Source organism: Anabas testudineus, chromosome 13, assembly GCF_900324465.2.
Source record: "Anabas testudineus chromosome 13, fAnaTes1.2, whole genome shotgun sequence".
Classification (NCBI taxonomy): Eukaryota; Metazoa; Chordata; class Actinopteri; order Anabantiformes; family Anabantidae; genus Anabas; species Anabas testudineus.
The window spans coordinates 5,314,924-5,334,832 of NC_046622.1; the positions used below are offsets into that span (position 1 = coordinate 5,314,924).

At 39.7% G+C, this 19,909-nt stretch overlaps 1 protein-coding gene across 1 annotated transcript in view; it reads right to left on the minus strand.

Moving 5' to 3' along the window:
• The window catches only part of gbe1b (glucan (1,4-alpha-), branching enzyme 1b), a 67,773-nt gene that overhangs the window by 31,039 nt on the left and 16,825 nt on the right, over positions 1 to 19,909 (minus strand). Inside the window, exons 6-10 of the mRNA XM_026367645.1 lie at positions 19,346 to 19,436; positions 17,505 to 17,714; positions 8,805 to 8,920; positions 7,860 to 7,987; positions 7,448 to 7,546 (exon numbers count right to left, since the gene is read on the minus strand). Coding sequence (XP_026223430.1) covers positions 7,448 to 7,546; positions 7,860 to 7,987; positions 8,805 to 8,920; positions 17,505 to 17,714; positions 19,346 to 19,436 — 644 coding nt within the window. The remainder of the gene's footprint in view (positions 1 to 7,447; positions 7,547 to 7,859; positions 7,988 to 8,804; positions 8,921 to 17,504; positions 17,715 to 19,345; positions 19,437 to 19,909) is intronic.

A 19,909-nucleotide genomic window follows, 5' to 3' on the forward strand; every position in this document is an offset into this window, starting at 1 on the left:
GAGTTATGTCTACCTTTGAATGGTGGTAATGGAGTTTTTAATAACTTCACTACAGCCCATGGGTAGTAAGGCATCAGCTCTCCCCACCTGAGATGGGCAAGGTCAGACCCTCTCATCCAAACGGAGGGATTCAACAATAAATCCAACCATGGAATCAATGCCCTGCCGCTGGCCTGCCTACATGCACACTTCCTGCCAAAAGAGTCATTTTCAGAGGTCAGAAGGAAACGGGGGCCAGAAAACATGCATGTCAAGCACATCTGCCCACACATTGCTGCTTTGTGGCCACACTAACAGGACAAAATCACCCAAGTAAATGACAGCAAGGGCAGACTATAGATAAGCACATGTACTGCAGTGGACACAAAAGGGAAGGTAGAAAGCCACAGTATCAATAGCATTCAGAGAGGTAAGAAAAGGAGAGTTTATGCCCTCCAAGAACCCTTGTGATAGACTTGCAGCCTGTCTGATTGGTGAAGGAGTTGGTGAGACCATCTCAGTGACAGGTTGAAGTCTGCTCGGTGGAACTGGCCGTGACAGCTGATTGACATGTCAGGAAACCTTTATATTACTCTACAGAGCCATAATCCTCCGAGTAAAGAGAGTAAATTGTGCCGATCAATATGTCTGAGATGAACTGGCTGCTCCACCTAAATAGAGGCTTTCCCTCTACATATATATATCACCATCTGTTCACATTCAATCTTTTTCACCCTAGCCTTGTGTGGCAATATTACTCATTGCCACCAGAAAACCTCATTGAGACACTGATCATGTACTACGAATTCTGAGACCTTTTAACTCTCTGCGCTGCCCAGATCTTCAAGACAAGCCCTGCTGCAGTGGGTAATTAGGCTAGAAGCCAAATCTCCACCTGTTTTTGTTCTGTGTAAATAGATTTTAACAGTATTAAAATTATTTAGTCCTATGTGAGGTCTGTGTAGCATTGCTTTTAAATGAAATGTCCAAGAGCGTATTTACAATGATTTCCTTGCTTGTGTATTTGAATGTTAAGCTTGTATTGTTTCATGGATGTTTACTTTTTAAGGAGTTGTTGGGATATGCTATTGATAATGAATTACAATAGTAACTAGTTTTTCAGCATCACTTTGAGACAGGATGCTCCTAATTTTATCAATATTCCTTAGGTGGAAGAAGGCCGCTCTAAAGATGTATTTTATGTATGATGAGATATTTTGGTCAAAGATAAATAAACTAAGGGTAATAATGCTATTAGACAGGTTTCTAGAAGAAGTGGGTTTATTTGTATTATTACTATCTATTTGATAGTCTCTTATCAAATCATTCACCAACAGGGATTTAGACGAGAGATCAGATTTTTAATAGTCCAAATTTGATTGTTTTCTTTTTATTTTGTTCTGTGAGAGAATCGTCTTATTTTTATTAGGTTATTTGGTTTTCGATATATATAATTTAGGTGGTCGGGGAGCAGACACTGTCTCTATGTGGTTTTAGTAGTTTTTTGGGGGGTGTCGGCTGTAAGGAAACTGCCGAGAGATGTGTAAGACTGCCCCTCTGCGTCATGGACTCCACTCTGATTTGTCAGGGTCTAGGTTGTCTGATAAACTCGGCCATAATTCTGAAAATTACAATAAAGCAGTTAACACATGGATAAACTGAAGAGTAATATATAACATAAATTTAAATATGCAGCTAAAACTAAATACTCTATATATTTATCTCATTTGTCCATCAGTTCTCTTATAAAGGTTAAACAACAGAATCTGCAGGTTATACCACAGAGATCATCTCTGTTGCCTAAATATCCACGTACAATCAGACACTTTACACTTCCTTATGAATCATTACAATTCAATTCAACCGCAAAAGTGGTCTGGGAGCAATTAATCCTTCGGAGCAGAGACAGAAGTGACTGGGTTGACGACTTCCCTACCGCCAGCTCACCCACATCAGCCCCAACCAGCCAAGCTTCCTGGCACCACTGACACTCCACTTCATCAATGATAATGAGCAGTGCACAAATCTTACTTTACAAGCCTGCTGTCAGGAGCCAACCAGAGTGCCCAGATTAATTAGGCAGAGCCAGAAATAAAAAAAAAAATAAAATAAAAATCAAGAGCAGGATGAGGTCATCTGACTGCCACTGACATGCTGTGATGGATTCAAGAGCCTCTCTACTTCCATCGCATGGTGCTGGAAAGGACGCAGGGGCAGAGATGAGTTTTGTGTAAAGCTCTTGTTTTACATTTGGTGGGCTGGCCCGAGCATCCCACCTCTCCTGTCTTTGCAAACATGTCTACTGGAACTATGTTTGAGTTTGTGTTGCTATGGGGACATCCTCTCCTCTCACATACAGTGCCGCCCCCAGAGATGAGCAGAGAACCAAGTTGTACAGCACTCAGTCCCGTGGATCAAGCTAATGCCTCCCTATCTTTATATTTTCTGTTTCGAAAATTAATGAACTTCTTGCCCACGCAAATGTCTTCACCAGAAGCTTCACTCAGCTGAAAGGCACCCCTTAGCTCACCTTACAGTTTTTTTTCTATAAAAAGCCTCGCTGAATAAACCTGCACTGCCTGAACCTTGCACCACCAGTTAACACTATACAAGGGAGGACTCAGAGTGCAATTAGCTAATAAAAATAAGCAGGATAAGGCTGAAATGCTGCCGTTGAAGGAAGCGAGCAGAGGGTGTTGCTGGGTGAAGCGGTCAAAGAGAGTGGGCGCCCTTTAAAGGCTGCTGATGAGGCCCTGACATGTTTACATAAACAAGCTGAATCCAACATTGCTTGCCAGTAGCCTGAATTTTATTAAGTCATGTTAATTGAAAGTGTTTCCAGTGTGATGGACAGAACAAAGTATGGGAACCAGAAATTGATTTTTCCCCTGAAACTAATAAGGAGAGAGTTGTGCAGAATGATATTTTCGTTCAATTAAAATAAATGGAGGAACTGAAACAAAAATTGGGACAATTGACTCTGAGGTCATTCAAGTTGGGGAGCTGAGAGAAGCACAGGGATATTGGAGAATTGTTCGCATTGCCTTCTCTTTTCCAAGCTGCGACCAGCGAGCCCTCTACCTCCTCCACCTCTAATTGTTTCAATTACATCTCAATCTATTGTAGCTGGAGGCAAGGGTGCTTGTTAAATTAGAGGGCTTTTGTAACATTATCCATTAGGAGTGACAGCATTTTATGGTCATAATCAGATCAAATCATCCAAACTTGTGCTGTGCGCCTTATCTGGTCCTCTCATTAGGATATCTTAATTTTTCACAGCCTGTTGGTCCTTACAGCCTTCTGCAGCCAGTAAATGAGTCATATCAATCAGTCATGCTGAGGACGAAACACAGCGTGAGGCCCCGCTCGAGGAACCGAGAGAGATTCATCCATGCACACATGTGAATCTATAAATAAGCTCACAGCTCTGTCTCTTTGTCTCTCTTTCCTTCTGTTTCTTCCCGCCTGCCTGTCTATCTCTCTGTCTATCTGCAACACACACCTCACTGGAGGCTCCACTTCAGTCCATTCAAATCCCTCCCTAATTGACACTCTGTGAGAAGAGGCAAAGCTAGCCCTGCACTTCACTGACTATAGCGAGGCAAGTCCATATGAATGCTTTCCTGCATAGAAATGCATGAACTGTGCTACACACTTCGTCTTCCCAAGCTTTACAATTCACGTGGCATCAGGCTTCCTCAGAGACAACAAATTTAATTGAAAAAATTGCAACAAAAAGAAGTATCTAAACAAATACTGCATTGCAAGCGATACAGTTTGAAAAGTAAACAAGGAGACAACCTCTCCCGAGGCATTCTGAGGATAATCTTGTGAAACCGCTGGTTTACTATGGAGGAGGCAGTGTCTCAGCGGTGCAGCACTGCCTGCTGCACATCTAGTGCAAGCATCACTGAGGAAGGTCAAGTCTGGGACTCTCTCTCTCCCCCCCTCCCTCGCTTCCTCTGCCCCTCTGTTCTCCTCCCTCCATCCCCACTACTGAGTAAAACCCACCGCTGTGAGAGACAGACTTGATTAACGATGCATAGACTTCCCCCATCGAGAAAAACAAGACACCGTAGTGCAAGAGGATGCATGTGATGCGGAGGTCACGCACACGCTACTTTGATTTTTCACTAAAATATGTGTAAATGTAACTTTCATGAATCTTCCAACAGATAACCTCACTAGGTTTTCTACATGTTTTGCTCAAATATCAAACAAGAAGACTCCACTGCTTGTTTTAAACATACACATGCAAACAAAGACAGGGCACAAAACAATCCACCTTCATCCACCATGTAACCCAAACAGACACATCCCCAGAGACACCTGCTGCCTGTCTGCTCAGCTAAAACGTTCATGTATTTAAGTAATATTTGTTGATTTTATAAAAAAACCAGCATGATGAATGGGTGATATTATTATAATGACAGGTTAGAAAGAAACACCAAAGGGGCTAAGAAAATAAATGATGAGTTATGTACCACTCCAGAAGTTCCAAGAGGCAAATATTCTTCCAAAACAAGGTTGAAATGCTTTCTGGGAACAGCATGTTGGCATCATCAAACAGAAAGCAGAAAACTGAACTTTCAAATAAAGAATATTCAGTGACCTCTGTTTATCTCTGGATAGGCGGCTTGGTATCCATTTACTTTCCTTGTGCTGCTCAGTTTCAGCATCATACAGTTATGGATGGCTGCTCAGTTATAAACAATGTTTTCCCATCGTACGCCATTAAGTACTTTCACAGTGGCGGTTTGGACTGAAGTGGTGAGCTAAAGGATGCTTCAACAGCTGTTGTGGCAGGATGGAGAATATTTGGTGCCTAAAATGTCCCTTTTAAAAAATCAAGTCACTGGTGTTGTTATTATCCTGCGTAAATCAGACAGGTTTATGAAAGGCTGTGCCCTATTACTGCGTTATATACAGAAAAACACAGCTGTTCTGAATGAAAATGAGATTAGCATTAACTACAGTAGGCATAGGGGGAAAAGTCACATCCACAGTGATAAAGACTTCTCAGGTTCAACAAACTACATTTTGGAGACATTAGAGATGGATTGCAATAGTAAAGGCAGTGACCCCAGCTCGAGTCTGGCAGGGGACCTTAGTTGAATGTCACATCCTATCTCTACTCCCATGTTTCCTGTCTGCCCGTCCACAGCCGAATTGATCAAATAAAGGCTAACATGCCAAAAAAATATGTTGGAGATGTGAGAATTTTAAACAACTGTCTACATACTATATATCCTATACAATATGTCCTGATTACAAAGCGCTTCCAGAGACATTCAACAATTCGTGTTGCCCCGGTGTTCCTGCTATGAAGCCCTTTCCTTCAGCAGATATTCTCTGTTTTGTCTGTTCCTGTTTTTATGCCTGAGTGTGTACACATTAGCTACGTTTTGTCTGGCAGACAGCAGAGCAATGAGCAGCACCTTGTGGTGTGGCATGACTGATGATGACCTGCACAAGACCAAGAAAAAACTCCAACACGGACAGTGAGCAAAAAACAACAGGTCACTTTTCTTTTCCAAACCAGCCTATCCGCAGTGCAGTATATTCAAAGTTAGACACAACTATGTGGTTAATAAGTAGGATAGATAAAGTTAAATTAGAAAAGTTTAGTCACGATAAACTTTTTGCACAGAAGGTTCCGTTTTTTTCATTTGACAAATGAAATCACAAATGACCACATTTTGTTTCATCATAATTAAACCTCACACCCAATTAAAAACAATAACACTAATATTTTCAAATGAATTTAAGCTTGGAAAAGCATCAGAAATCTACTGAGAGAACCCGCAGCGCAACACAGGTTCCGACTTTATGTCTACAAACTGTCATGCACTATTGCCATTTAATGAAGTTTATTCATAGCAATACCATCAATTCAATTTAAAACTCACATATTTTTTTATATGTCCTATTGTCCAAAGTAGTGGAGCAAAAATAATTGACCCTTTTCTTCTTTAATTCATTATGAGTGACATTATTCTCTAGATTTCCCCTGACAATGAGTGGAGGCTGTCAAACCAGCTGGGACAAGGATATGTTGTCAGGAAACTAGTGTTTCTGATCTTCAACTATTCAGATTGTCTGGGAGGGTGAAAAAAAAAATCAACTATAAAACCACTGAAGTCAAACTGAAAAATAACTTTTGCTTAGACATCATACAAAACTAACCCAAGGACAGACATTTCAGCCTGAATAATGAATCAAAGTGAAATATAAAGGTGACTGTCAGTCTATTCAAATGCTCCACTTAAGGAAAAAAAGAAATTTCAGCCTGGCATCAGTGACTAGATGACATTCATGTTAACATCATTAAAGTCTGTCTTTCTTCCCACTCACTCCGAATGAAAATATACATCCAAGCAAAGGACTCAGACTAATTACAGATCTAAGAAGAAAAAAAAGGTCATTCAGTGAATAAGTCGATTGCTTTTATTGTCAATAACAATTCTGTCTTTTCCATCATTTATTCATAAATCTGTGTTTGAAGGGATAAATAATGACCTTCCCATTCTCACAGCAGGTAGGATTAAGGAGGAAAAAAGAAAAATAAATTGGCTCAGCTTTAGAAAAAGCACAAAGACCATTTTTCAGTTTGATAAAAAAATGAAATAAAACAAAAACTTGCAGCTCCGGGTGAAGAAAACTCAAGTCAAGTGAAGAGTCTTCATACATAAAGATACTTTAGACCTCGATCTCTATAACAACCACTGCAAGACAGAAAGCTCATATGTCCTATTTACATTTACCGTATACACGTCTTACAGTGAATGCAGGAGCTTATGCATTGTAATTATCTCTGTTTGGCCATGTTTATTAAAAAGGCAACATAAAAAGCACCTTGAACTGCATTTATAAGTATGTAATATTACTGCATCACTACTTGCTTTACTGCAAACAACAAAATCTAAACTTGTGGAGTTTGTCCAGTTGTTGTTTGTATTTAATGCAATATAAAAGATTGTAATATACCGTAATGCAAATCTGATGCAGTGTTAAGGTGAATTAATACCTACACGACATTTCAAACTCAACATCATAAGCTTTACAACACCATTGTGCAAGTCTGTGTAGTTTTTCTAGTTACTTAGTGTATTTATGTTGCATGTTCTTCTAGGAAAATATAGGGCACGATTCTCTTGTCACTATATTTCTGAACAAGTTTTGCTTGAAAGCTTCTTACAAGGCTCAAAAGCTTAGCAACAGGCTCAGCTGTAATATAGCACAAGAATGTTTAATACCTCCCAACATTCCCTGTCACTCCCTTTGTCTTTCATCCCTGTTTTAAAAGCAAACGGTTTCATTTTTCTCCCTATTTGTGGCTCATACACAAGTTCTGTGTGAGCATGTCTGCAGTGTCTGTAAAAGCTGCTGCGGAGAAAAAAAAAAAAAAAAAAAAAAAAGGAGACAGGGCACAAAAAGAGGTCGATTAAGAAGAAGTAAATCATCTTACCTGAATCCACTTGTCAGGAATGGCCATAGCCAGTCGGTAATCAAAACCAAGTCCTCCCTCCTCCACTCCTCTGCAGAGAGCAGGCATCCCTGACACATCCTGCAGAGAAGTCACACTATTTCATATCACATTTTCTCTTTGTGTGCACAGGTTTCTTTCTCAGTAGTCAGCCAAGATCACATCAATACCACTCCAAACTCACATATTAAGTGGTAAAAATCCTATACCACAGGCCAAAAAAAAAATCCCCCAACAATCCCATTTCTTTTTGCATTACTTCTTAATTACACCAATGAATATACAAGTAAGCTATGCCCAACTAATAAGTGCTTTTAATTAATAATAGCTGTGGGCAGTATCAGTGCAAAGTAAGGCAATGCTGAAAGTGTGTGTGTGGCACATGTGTTTTTACCTCTGCAATTGTGATGCAGTCGGGATAAAGGGTATGAAGAATATGATTGGAAAGCATCAGGTAAACCAAAGAGTCTTCATCCACCTGTAGGCCAAAGTATTCACTGTAGTCCCCTGAGAAGCCCGTGCCTGAGGAGTAAACACCCACACAGTTAACAATCTAAAATCCTTCAATCCTCTGTGTTTTTTTAAGCACTGCTACTCTTTTACTTCATAACATTGAATTTTTTAATATCTTTTAATACTAAGAAACGGATATATTTTGATGTAGAGCGGTATCTGTAGAATATTGAAAGAGATTAATGAGAACAATAACACGCACGTGACTGTGAGAGATCTACTATAAACATTTCTTATGTAATTAGATAAAATACACTGTGTGCATCGAGGAGACCTTATAAAGATGCTGAGTGCACTTTCATGCTAATAAAACAAAGTCATCCTTGTTACCCTTAACTCGCAGTCTTCTTCTATCCAGCTCTTTCTCCGGGGTCTTAAGGCATTACTGTCAACAAATGTTGATCTGTTGAACAGCATGAAATTGTTTTTGATTTAATTGGTTCGCCTCGTTGAATAATTACTAAAATCCACCTAATCATGTAACGCTGTACCATCTAAAATTACACAGTTCACGCAGAAGGCTGACCTCATTTGATATAGTGATAACATTTTTATGTGTAGACACAGGTTAATTCATCAGGCAACAGTTACACTATTCCGGCCTTATGTTTAATTTAATTGAAACTTGCTTTGCAGATAAGAAATGTCACCATATGATGGGTGGGATCAGTCAGGCTTCTCAACAGAACTTCTATTGGCCCTGGCCTTTAACCATCTGGAAATCCTGGCATATATTGCGTTGTGGGTTTCAAAGGAGAGGACTACGAAATGCGCTTAGACACACTATGCACTCGTGAATTAGAAGGTTCACACAAAGCAGCCTTACCGATGCCATGGTGATGGTACAGCATAGAGGTAATGCCATCAAATCTGAAGCCGTCAAAGCGGTACTCCTCCATCCACCAGCGCAGGTTTGACAATAAGAACCGCAGCACTTCCCAGCTAGTCAAACACACAGGCAGGTACACACACACACACACACACACACACACACTCAAGGTCAGATAAACTAGAAGCTGTGAATTATTCACACATCTCATCATGCACTTTAGGCACCAGAGATTAATTTTCACCACTACAGGACATTCACATATTGATAACAAGAGTTCCATTGTGTTGGAGATGGAGTGTCAGCGTCAGGAGAAGTGTTTTCATTAACTACACTGTAGAGGGGATACTGTCTTTCACATATCTAGTTGTCAGGATGAGAAATCAGTGGCTTATAATACACAGTAAAGTTTTTAGATTTCCATCAGACCGCATGCATGACCACTGGGCACCTTTACTATAGCCGGACCATCCCTGTGTATTTGAACTGATAGGATTTCATGCTACACTTGGGTAAACAAACACCATGCAGTAGAATTGAGTTCCCTCTCCTGAGGATGAGATAAATTATACAATTCAACTCGCTTTGCCTTCCATCTTCAATGTATGACGAACTCTGCTGTCTTACAAGCAAGAGGGCAAATATTCAGCAAAAAAAAAGAAAGAGTGAAACCAACAAACTCTCTGAATATGAAAGCTTGACTTGTGGCTATGTTTTGGTGCCCACGGTGCGCTACAAAGCATGCAAATGCTTTCTGCGCCCGTTGGCTGGACTGTGATGGGGGAGGCAAGAGGAGGTGGATTCCATAAATGGCCCCAGTCCCTGTTCCTGACTGAGCAATCTGAGAGTCATCTGGATCTGAACAGTCACTCAAGGCAAAGTACACTATGCAACTCACCTCTTCCCCGTTCAGTGGCGTGTTGCTATGGAAACGTCAGTTTAAACTCGAGATTTGGTTGTTTCTATGTGGCGTGCGTAATGAGCACCACATGAAACATTGTACACACGCATGGCACGCTGGAGAAAAGCAGCAAGTGCCAAGGATGTGAGGCGAATGTCATTCATGACACTGATTAAATGTGAACTGCTGCCTCTGCTTAGTCTGAAATTCAAAACTCAGAGTCGCTCCGTGCACTCAGCTCCAACAATGGCTGTCATCATATGTGTCTAGAGATACCTGGATATAACCACACCTATGGACATAATGTACGTACTCTTCTATTTTTGCAACAAATGGGTATCTGTGGTGTGTCTGTGATAACAGTGGCAACTTTTATACCAAAAGTTTCAAAGTTCTTCACACATCCTGTGTCTACTGCAAAGCTTAGATACATGAAATTAAGGGTTCACAACCGTGTTAAAAAAAAAAAAACTTAGTCAGCATTAAAACAACTAGAAGTGAAACAGGTTTCTACCTTTGCTGCAGCATAGATTTATTTATCATTATTACAGTTTCTTGGTTAACATTTTTATTTGCTGGTGTTTTATGGCCACCAGGTGGCAGCGATACTTAAAAAAGGATATCTTCCAGGGAGAATTAGGGAATGGATCATTAGAATAATGCTTAAATTGGGGTGTTAGCATCCAAACATGCTCTTTAGCACTTGGCGTAGAGGACAAAGTTCTCTGTATTTTAATGTTATACGTAATCTGAAGAGGTTTCTGTGTCACAGATGTTTCACCACTGTAGGAATACTACTGCCATGTTTCAAGTCTACATGAGTTGGGCCCTTCAGTAATCATGGGCTTTTGGTAAATTATGATCATTAAGTGCAGTAAGACCAGATCTATTTAAACATTTACTGTCTAGACAAATGAACCACACAACATGCAGTGGAGCTAATTTATACTGCAGAATCTTTTTGGCAATTTCCATTATTAAAGTGGTCAATGTGATACTGTATTAGACAGGGAATATAACTGGGAAAACCATCTCTCTGTACACACAGCAGCAGCAGTTTCCAAACCAGTTTCAGACCTTGAATTGAAAAGACTGGTGAAGCAGTGAGGAGTCCCACATTCATGCTTGAACAACACTTCAATAACATCTCACACTGCAAAAATCCATCCAAACACTGGACAATTCCTGTTCACAACAATACCACCTCTTTAAAACGTATCATTGAGTCATCCCCTGACTGTTACAGCACTAAATGCTAAGGATTATATGCTCTATGACAAAGGACAAAATCATTCTTTTTTTTTTTTTGGCAAAGTAAGCTATGACACAAAATGCATTTAAATGCCTCGTCTTCTGTGCTCCATCCCTCAGGGATGACCATCCCTAGCACTGTTTGACAGGTGTGAAGCTGCATGTTACATTGGCGCTTCCTCCTTCCCTTGAGGAAGAGCACAAGGGAGCCTGGTATGATCCGATATAGCAGCCTGGCTGGGTGGTCACGCAGACCCTGTGATAAATAGATTAGGTCCTCCACTCCACTGCGCAGAGCCAACAAAGGCTCAGACACAATGTATCCTCATGGGATGGAGATAATAGCCAGTGAGAGCCAGAGGCCCAAGATGAAACCATAGTGCCACATTAGGACCCACAATGCCATTCATCATCAAGTCCAATTAGAGTCAGAAAGTTAGCTCTCTATACCAAACGCAGTCCACCACTTATCTTTGCAGTTCAATGAAGTTATCACTTGGTCTGTGGTATTAATACAAAAGCAAATTGCATATCACACTGTGCTCATGCTAAAGCACAGCAATGACAGTGAAACCTGGTTAGGGAGCCAGTAGAGTAAAGCTCTAATAATGCTGTTTGTAGAGTAAGATAAGGTAATCTATCATATATGCTGTTGTTTTAGCTGCAAGCACACACTGCTACAAAAGTCGCCACCAGTCGATTCAAAGAACAGACTTTTTCCACATCAGCTTCATGCTTAGTTGCTCCTTATCTGAGCTTATTTCCTCCTCCAGCTGAACATGACTGTGACCCGTATTATGGCATTTGCGTTTGAATGCAAGCAGAGCAGATATCGCTGGAACATGCTGTGTTTCTAGAAGTCAATTTTGCATAAGTGGGCATGGCAACTTTTCATGATGGCAGAGAAAAAGATTTAAGTCCCAGTTTTTGCAACATCACACGTAAGCTGCAGATAAGAGCAAATAAATTTAAGAAGCTGACAGGTCATTCCACAAGAAGTGTGATGCTCAAACAACGATGCTAGACAGCCTGATGGATGGCGTGCATTTGTTGGACCAAAAAGGACAAATAAGGTGCCTCATTTAACGCATTTCAAACTTTTCTCCAATCCCTGCAGCCATTAATGTATCCAGGACAGAGACACTGACAGGTGTGACACCTGCAATAAATTCACATTTCATGGTTGAAGCTTGATTTATTTATTTATTCGGTCAAGGAATTATTATTCAGCTCACAAATACATTAAATACACATATGCACCATAGTGAAGGATAAGACTTAAATTAGTAATCATGTATCGTGGCTTTTCGATTATTTTTGTCTCTAAAAGGTAGAAATTTTAATCCTGTTTAGTTGTCACATATATTTTATAAAATAAAAATTGGTTCAGTGAACCACAGTTCTAGTAGCAATGTAGTTCTAAGCAATGCAAATATGTGTTTGGTGCTGGACATGTGTTATATACAGTATATAATACATCTTTATACCATCTACCACATTGCTAAGGAGCCCTTTAAGCAATCTGGTGATGCTGGCTGCCTTGCAGGGTAAACTCTCATCTAGCTGTGTGACAGACTGTCCCTGTATTGCTGTGCTTTGTGTCAGATATCTGCCATTTGTCTGGCATTCTTTAGGCTGCCTGGCAGCAAGCTGCTCTTGCTTGGCATCCTCAGGAGAGGGATATTGTGTTGCCTCTGAGAATGTTTGTATGTTTAGCAACCTGTAATTAGGATCACCTTGCTGCCTTTCAAGTTGCAGTCTGGCAGGCCAATGCTGCCCCAACAGAGTTTTCTCCAGTGGACTATTTTAGCATTAGTCCTGATGCCTCTGAAAGTGTATGTTTTCATGTAAATTATCTAAAAGGAGAATGAACATTCTGACAAAGAAACATTTAAATTGTAGGAATTAGGCTTCCAGTATCTTAGCTATACAGGTAACTAATTAGTCAGCTAATATTACCATCATGAGTTGCCATGTACTAACTACTTTGGTTAATTGCAAAAAGAGGTGGGCCAGAAGTTGGCAGTCAGGCTTTGGGGAGGATGCAACAATACAGGCTTTACTGAGGGAATGACAAGCCGCCCGGGGCTGGGAAAGTAGAGGAGGTGGCACAAGTTACAGCAAGCACAATTTCCTTAGTACTTCTTAGTATGGAATTACAGACTGGTTGCATAACTGTCACATGAAGCAAATCTAACATCATTTGCATTATGTTAACTCTTCTCTGCAGTGCACAGTCTCTAAAGTTGGTATTTAAAAGCTATAGGTTATCTAGTTGAATCACACAGGAAGGTCTACACATACAGTATTACTGCTCTTATATACTCTTTTTTTTTTTTATTTGTCAGATAGTTTTAAGGAGCTGAGGGGCATGAAGGTGCAAAGCTGCTGCGTTCCTATCCACTGGCTCCATGCAGCACCTACTGGAAGCACTACAGGCAGCTCCAACCAGCCGCCATGCACACCTACGGTTGAGCTGAGCTCATTAGCTGAAACGCACCAGAGGGGAAAAAATGGCTTTTCTTCTTGCTGCGCGACATGATGGGCCAAGAGAAATACAGTAATGCATGGGTACTAAATACTGAAATGACTCCTTATGACTTGGACTAAATTGATACTTGAGGTTTGAGTATATCGATTTTTCAGACAGTTGCACGGCCCCAAACAGTTCAACAGTTGGCTCACGTATGTTAAAGAACACAATAAATTCTCAAAAGATTTTTTTGTTTGTTTGTTTCTATGTAATGGTTTCTGCTCTGTTTCTTTAAAATAAAAGCCTGTCATTTATCAGCAGGGTGATTCTTTGCTTCTCTGCATGTCTTCCTGTCCTTACAGTTCTGTTATTTCAGAGTTTCACAATTTAAAGATGTTTAACCGGCACATTGGAAGGTTCAACATACGGTAAAGCAGTGAATTATACAGATGAAAGCATAGCTCATACTGTAATGCTTCTACTATAATGCCTATATTGAAATTTGTTCCACTGATCTTTAAAAACAGCTAATTCATTCAGGGACATAGATTTACCAACACCTGTGCATAATTCCAAATCATTTAAGAGTGCTACAGTTTTTATATGAAGCAGTGCATTGAATCGTCGTCTTTTGATAAACTAGAGTATATACACTACTGTAGCTTGTAGGAAAGCCTTTATGACGTAAACAGTTTTTCATTGCAGTGTCTGGGGTTTATGTAGATTAAAACTAAATATATAGATCAGTCATTTTAGTACTTCTTATACATCAGAGAACCTGCATTGTTTGATTCTTCCTTACTTTACAATCCATACAGTGCCAATCAGTCTTCAGTCAATGTCTGTAATCTATATTTGTACCCATTCATTTCAGACCAACAGCAGCACAGAGATACAGAGGGAGAAAAAACACTATTTATATTGCCTCAGCCACACATCATTAAAAAACATTTGAACATAATAAAATAAGTTTAGAATAATCTTGTCAAAGAGTGAATTATTGCTCCTTGGTAATCAAACACAAGGCTGATCTCTCAACATGAGAGCATGAAGAAGAGTTAAAAAAGAGTTTTCCAAAGCCTGGCCCTGGGCCCATTTTTCATATCTTAAAAATTCACACAAAGATTGATGAAAAATGGATGCAAATGATCCTGAGAGAGAGGTGGGGGGATTACAGAACAAGCTCACATCAAGCTTCTCAGAACACTTACTTCTGAGAGGCCTGCTCTGCAAAAAGGCTTCTTTGGTTGCCAACTCAATACAGTACACACTGAACAATGGGCTCCTTTCACTCTATCACTGTCTCAAGGTGACCTTGACGTATTTGAAAAGGTTTATAAAGGAAAGAGTGGCCAGCGAATAATGCAAACATCTGCTAGTTAGTTTATGCTCATCGCATCAAGAGCACCTGACTGTCTGGTACATCACAATGTACATTCACAGAATTCACCCCCTGAAGTGGCAGGAGTTTGAAAAGTATTTATCATGGGGTCACTTCAAATACAAGCTATATATGAGTTGCTTTGCTTTGATGGCATTTGGAACATTTCATCTCAAAGCAATGGTTGAAGCAAAGAATCTATAGCCTTTTTTAATCAAAACACTGTTTTCAATTAATAAATCCATGCTAACAATTTAGTGTGCAGCACCACGTGCTCCTTTGTATAAAGAGATTCCAAGAACCTCTTGACATAGGCCAACTAGAATGTGAGCCAGGCCAGGCGTCTGCAGGATGTGTCCTTACATGTTTTCAATGCAACTCAGTTATTCTACTATCAAGTTGGTATTCAGCAACTGCAAAACCACTTCTCGCATTTCTACAGCCTGGAACCAATGTTTGCCAAGCTAGACATTCTTAATACTGAATACAGACGCAATTGACTCAGAGGCAACTCAAGTTAACAAATTGGATAGCAGGCATCTATCTAAACAGCATTCTCTCCAGACTGAGCTGAATGTTTTATGAGGAAAGTTGGAGAGAAACACGTATAGACTTTAACAAAAAAACAAAAACTGTGCTTTCTGATAAAGATGCAGGAGTGGAAGCAGAGCAGGAGGGGCAGCAACAACAAAAAGGCATATTTGCTCCTATAGCTGGTATCAGTCAGCTTCTGTCAAGCTAATAAGAACATCATGGTCCGACTGTGATGGCTGATAGCGAGGCAGCTTGATTAAAAGCAGGCTGTGTTTCGCAGCGAGGTTTACAGCTAGCCTCTGAGCTTCATTTCCTTCCAAAGGGAGTAGTAGAAAAGCCTGACAAAAACGACACATCCAAACAACCTGTGAGAGGCAGAGAAGACAAATGAACCGGGGATGACATTGCAGAGCTCCTTTGGGCTTTTACAAATGACTCCTCATATGCCTCCCAGTTGCGGCATATGTCTGCACCATGTCTAATGAGTGCTTCTGATATGAGGAGAGTTCAATAACTAATGAAAGAAGAACCTTGTTCTCTTATTATAGCCCCCATGCCTGACACTAAGCATCGTATAATGTATTGGAAACTGCTGCACACAACACACAATTATTAAAAGCGAGCTCAAGAAAGACATTTGATAGACTCAACGGTGCCTGTTCATCTTGAATGTGTGCTGGGATCATTTTCTGGGCACAGAGGCAGTAGCAGAGACACTTAATTAACCGACCCTACAACAACACCAATCAATAATTTTTGGTGTACGCTGAGCACCAGCAGAGTCAGAAACTAGCCTTTCAACTTAAGACCTTTCATGCTTTTCCTTGCACTTTTGTAATTAGATGATAATACAAATATACCCAAAGCCTGTCAGCGCTGTAACGTCAAAACATTACTCGTAGCGAGTTAAAATTCAACACGTGTGTGACCAAATGTGCAAAAGTTAAAAATCAAGAGCATCGGACGGAGGAGGCTTAAATTCACCATCAATAACATATTCTGCGCCTTAGGAATATCAGATTCCAACTGAACCTGACCGTATGGCCATTTTGGTGAGAGATGTAATCTGTCATTTTTGTGATCATCTCTTGCCACTGACCTTCAACATATCATGCTGCATCAGATAGGCTCAGAAAATATAATGAGTGGTATGTCACTTTCCATTTGCCCTCATTTATCAATCTGTTCATATGTTGCTTATACATTTTTTATAAAAATCAGAACCCACTAAAGCCATAATGCCCATTTATCAACCTTCTGTCCAAGGACAAACATTTACAGAACATATCTGATGCAGGCATGGCAGGTTTTGAGTCGCTTTAGCATCATATGCTACATTCAAATGCTGCCTTTAATCTCCACACATAGAGTACTGTATAATGAGGAGTTGAGTTGAAATTGCAGTAATCAGTGAGCAGTTGCTTGCTGTTATATTGTGAACAGTGCTAAAAGTCTTAGAAAAAAAAAGACTGTTGGATTTAATTGCATTAATATTAAAGAAGCATAAAGTCAGATAGAAATAAAGGAGTCCAACAGTGCTGGTTAAATACAGATCTACTATTAATACCACACAATGTAGAGCTAGTACATTTTTCTGATACTGTACATCAGTAATCAAATCTGATTTAATTACAGTGCATTACAGTTAATACCGTATGTTCTTGTCTCTCACAGCTTCCATAAGTCTTCATAAACACCTGCTTGTTCCCTAATGAAAATTAAATGCAAAATGCAGTTTCTAATTGACATAAAAATCATGCTTTAACCAAATGTAACACTGCATATCTAGAAATATGTTGTACATCATCTCACAACATATTTTGATACCAATAAACTTAATGCATAATTATGCTAAAACCAAACAGCATTTCAGTCCCTTTTTTAGTACAATGATATAAGTTATTTAATATAATAAAAGGAAGACATTTTCACTTCCCCATGATAGAAGATCATTTAGATTAAGAATACACAGTCAATCCCTCAATCCATCTTTAATAATACACATATAATGGCTAGGTTTCATTTTACTGACTGCAACCTCTATAGGTTCAATTATACTGCAGGATTCAGTTCTGTTGTATAAATATAAAGATGGGGTTATAAAAACATAAATAAAAAAACTTTAGTTAACTAAACAAACAAGCCAAAGAAGAGTACCTGGAGTAGTTGAAGAGGCGGCTATCCCAGAGGCTGTGCTCCCCTCTGGGTGGAGAGTGGAAGAAGCATGAGTCAGAGCCATCAAACTGGTTCAGGCCGTCCTCTGTGTTCTTTGAGGCATGGCTATGAACGACATCGAGCAGCACCAAGATGCCCAGCGAATGAGCCACATCAATCAGCTGCTTCAGTTCATCTGGGGTACCGTACCGACTATAGACACACAACAACAGAGAGTTTGTGTTATTCCCTGCTCTAAATCCGCCAGAGTTCATCACTTGAATTTAGTCCTAATGTCAAATTAACAACTGTTAGCTCATAGGCTAATCATCTTTTCATTTTGTTCTTCTTTCCAAGGACAAAAACATGTATCAGGCGTTTTAAAATTTAACATTACCTTAACATTAAACCTCACAGTCTAATTTTATTGTGCAGCCATAACAGGGCACCTTAACCTAACCTACCCTAAAAATAAACCAGGTTCATGACTTGTGCAAGGTGATGGCCGACACAAATGTCCTTGGTTTGAAGTTTGTTTGCCCTAAACTCACTGTGATAGTGACAATAGGCCTATGATTTAGGACAAAGAACAACTGGCACAGACTGAATTTTCACTAAAATGTGTGCGATTGAAACAACCGCAAGACCAGTATTATTTTACAAACATAATCTGATGTCTTGCTGTCATGAGAGCTTCCTCGGATTCTGCTGTTTGATAGATTTAGTGTAAGATTTTAATATCATCTAAAGGGTCATGAAAACGACCCAGGAACCCATAGGACACTCAGAAAACCATTATATGTATGCATGCACACGTCCTTATACAAACACACATACACACGCACATATCTTTCGAGTACACTCCTCATATTGTCCAATAACGTCCCATCTGTCCTTCCAGCTATCACTACATCAGCCTCTTTGCAAAACAGGACACATAGCAACAGTATTACTCGGCTTCCTGGTATTCAAGCGCTCAGGTTTTAAATGACACTGAGAGATCAATCATGGGTGAAATTACACTATATACATTACACTTCAGGTTTATGCTCTACTCGAAGCAAGGAAGAGGGGATCGCTGAAAGAAGATAAATACTATACTAGTCCGCCTTTATCTATGACTCCCTCCACTCTCTGGATTAACAGTAAATGTATTTACAGAGAGAGAGATTATTGCTGGTGTCAGGCTTCCTAACCTTGATTTGAGGTGACCAAGTTTAGTAGGAAGTTGCTCACTCAGTTTGCAGTTGAATTAGGGACATATGCTGCCAGTAGCAACTAAACAAAGACATTTACAAAATGCTGGTTAGTGGTGATATCAGCAGTGATGCAGGTACCAGAGGAGGACAACTGGGAAACAGGAGAGGCTACTCGGACAGAAATGGCACAGAAAAAGAACAACTGGTGTATCTGTTCACAGCTCACACACACTCAGTGTATAACAACAGGATTCTTCATGTTACATCGTTTAAAATAAAGACAAACTGAGGAAGACAGTTCAGCTGCATCATCCGGCTTGGTAAGACTGAACTCATTATCAAATGTTGTCTTCCACAGTATGGCAAATGCCATATGCACCTTGTCTACTGCATCAAGTCCCCATATGTGCATGCATAGCTGCTTGCAAAGCTGAAATTAATAATGAAAAACTCCTGAACGGGGGGATAAATATAGAATACAAATACATTTATTTGCTATTGCTGAAACAATGCTGGTTGGAAATTGTAAAATAAATGGGTTCTGATGCATTATGAAGCATGTGTTGAAATGATTAAACATGACTATTAATCGATTAAGCTTGTACAAAATATACAAATCATATTCTGAGAGGAGCAAATATTTACCTGGAAGCAGCAAAGAAACTCGTAATCTGATATCCAAAGCTGGCGTAGTAGGCGTGCTCCATGACAGCCATCAGTTGAATACAGTTGTAACCTAGTTACAAAAGGCGAGGCAGAAAAAAATAAATATCTATATGTATATACAATTTTACTAAGGACTTATCTTCAGCTCATGTGCTTAAAGCTTTCCAACCAAATTATGGAGCCGACTTTGTCTAACTGATGTAAATAGTTGAGATATTAGCTGTGGGTAAACCAATAAATTATGTATGATTAAGGATGGCAGCATGACACAATGTAGCTCGACATCCTTTGTTATCATAGGTATTACAACCTATTTCTATTTATTTATTTGAATGCTTCGTTTTTCATTTTTCTTACAATAACTAGAGGGAGTCTTTTCCAATTTCCCTTAAAATAACAGCAGCTGCTCAGATCGCAGCCCAAACACAAGTTCAAAATGTAAATAATCCTTATAATATTTGATTTTCATTGACCACACAGTCGAAGTAATGTACGTCTGGGTATTCTATATTAATATACAGCATTTGGCCCCATTCATTTGCT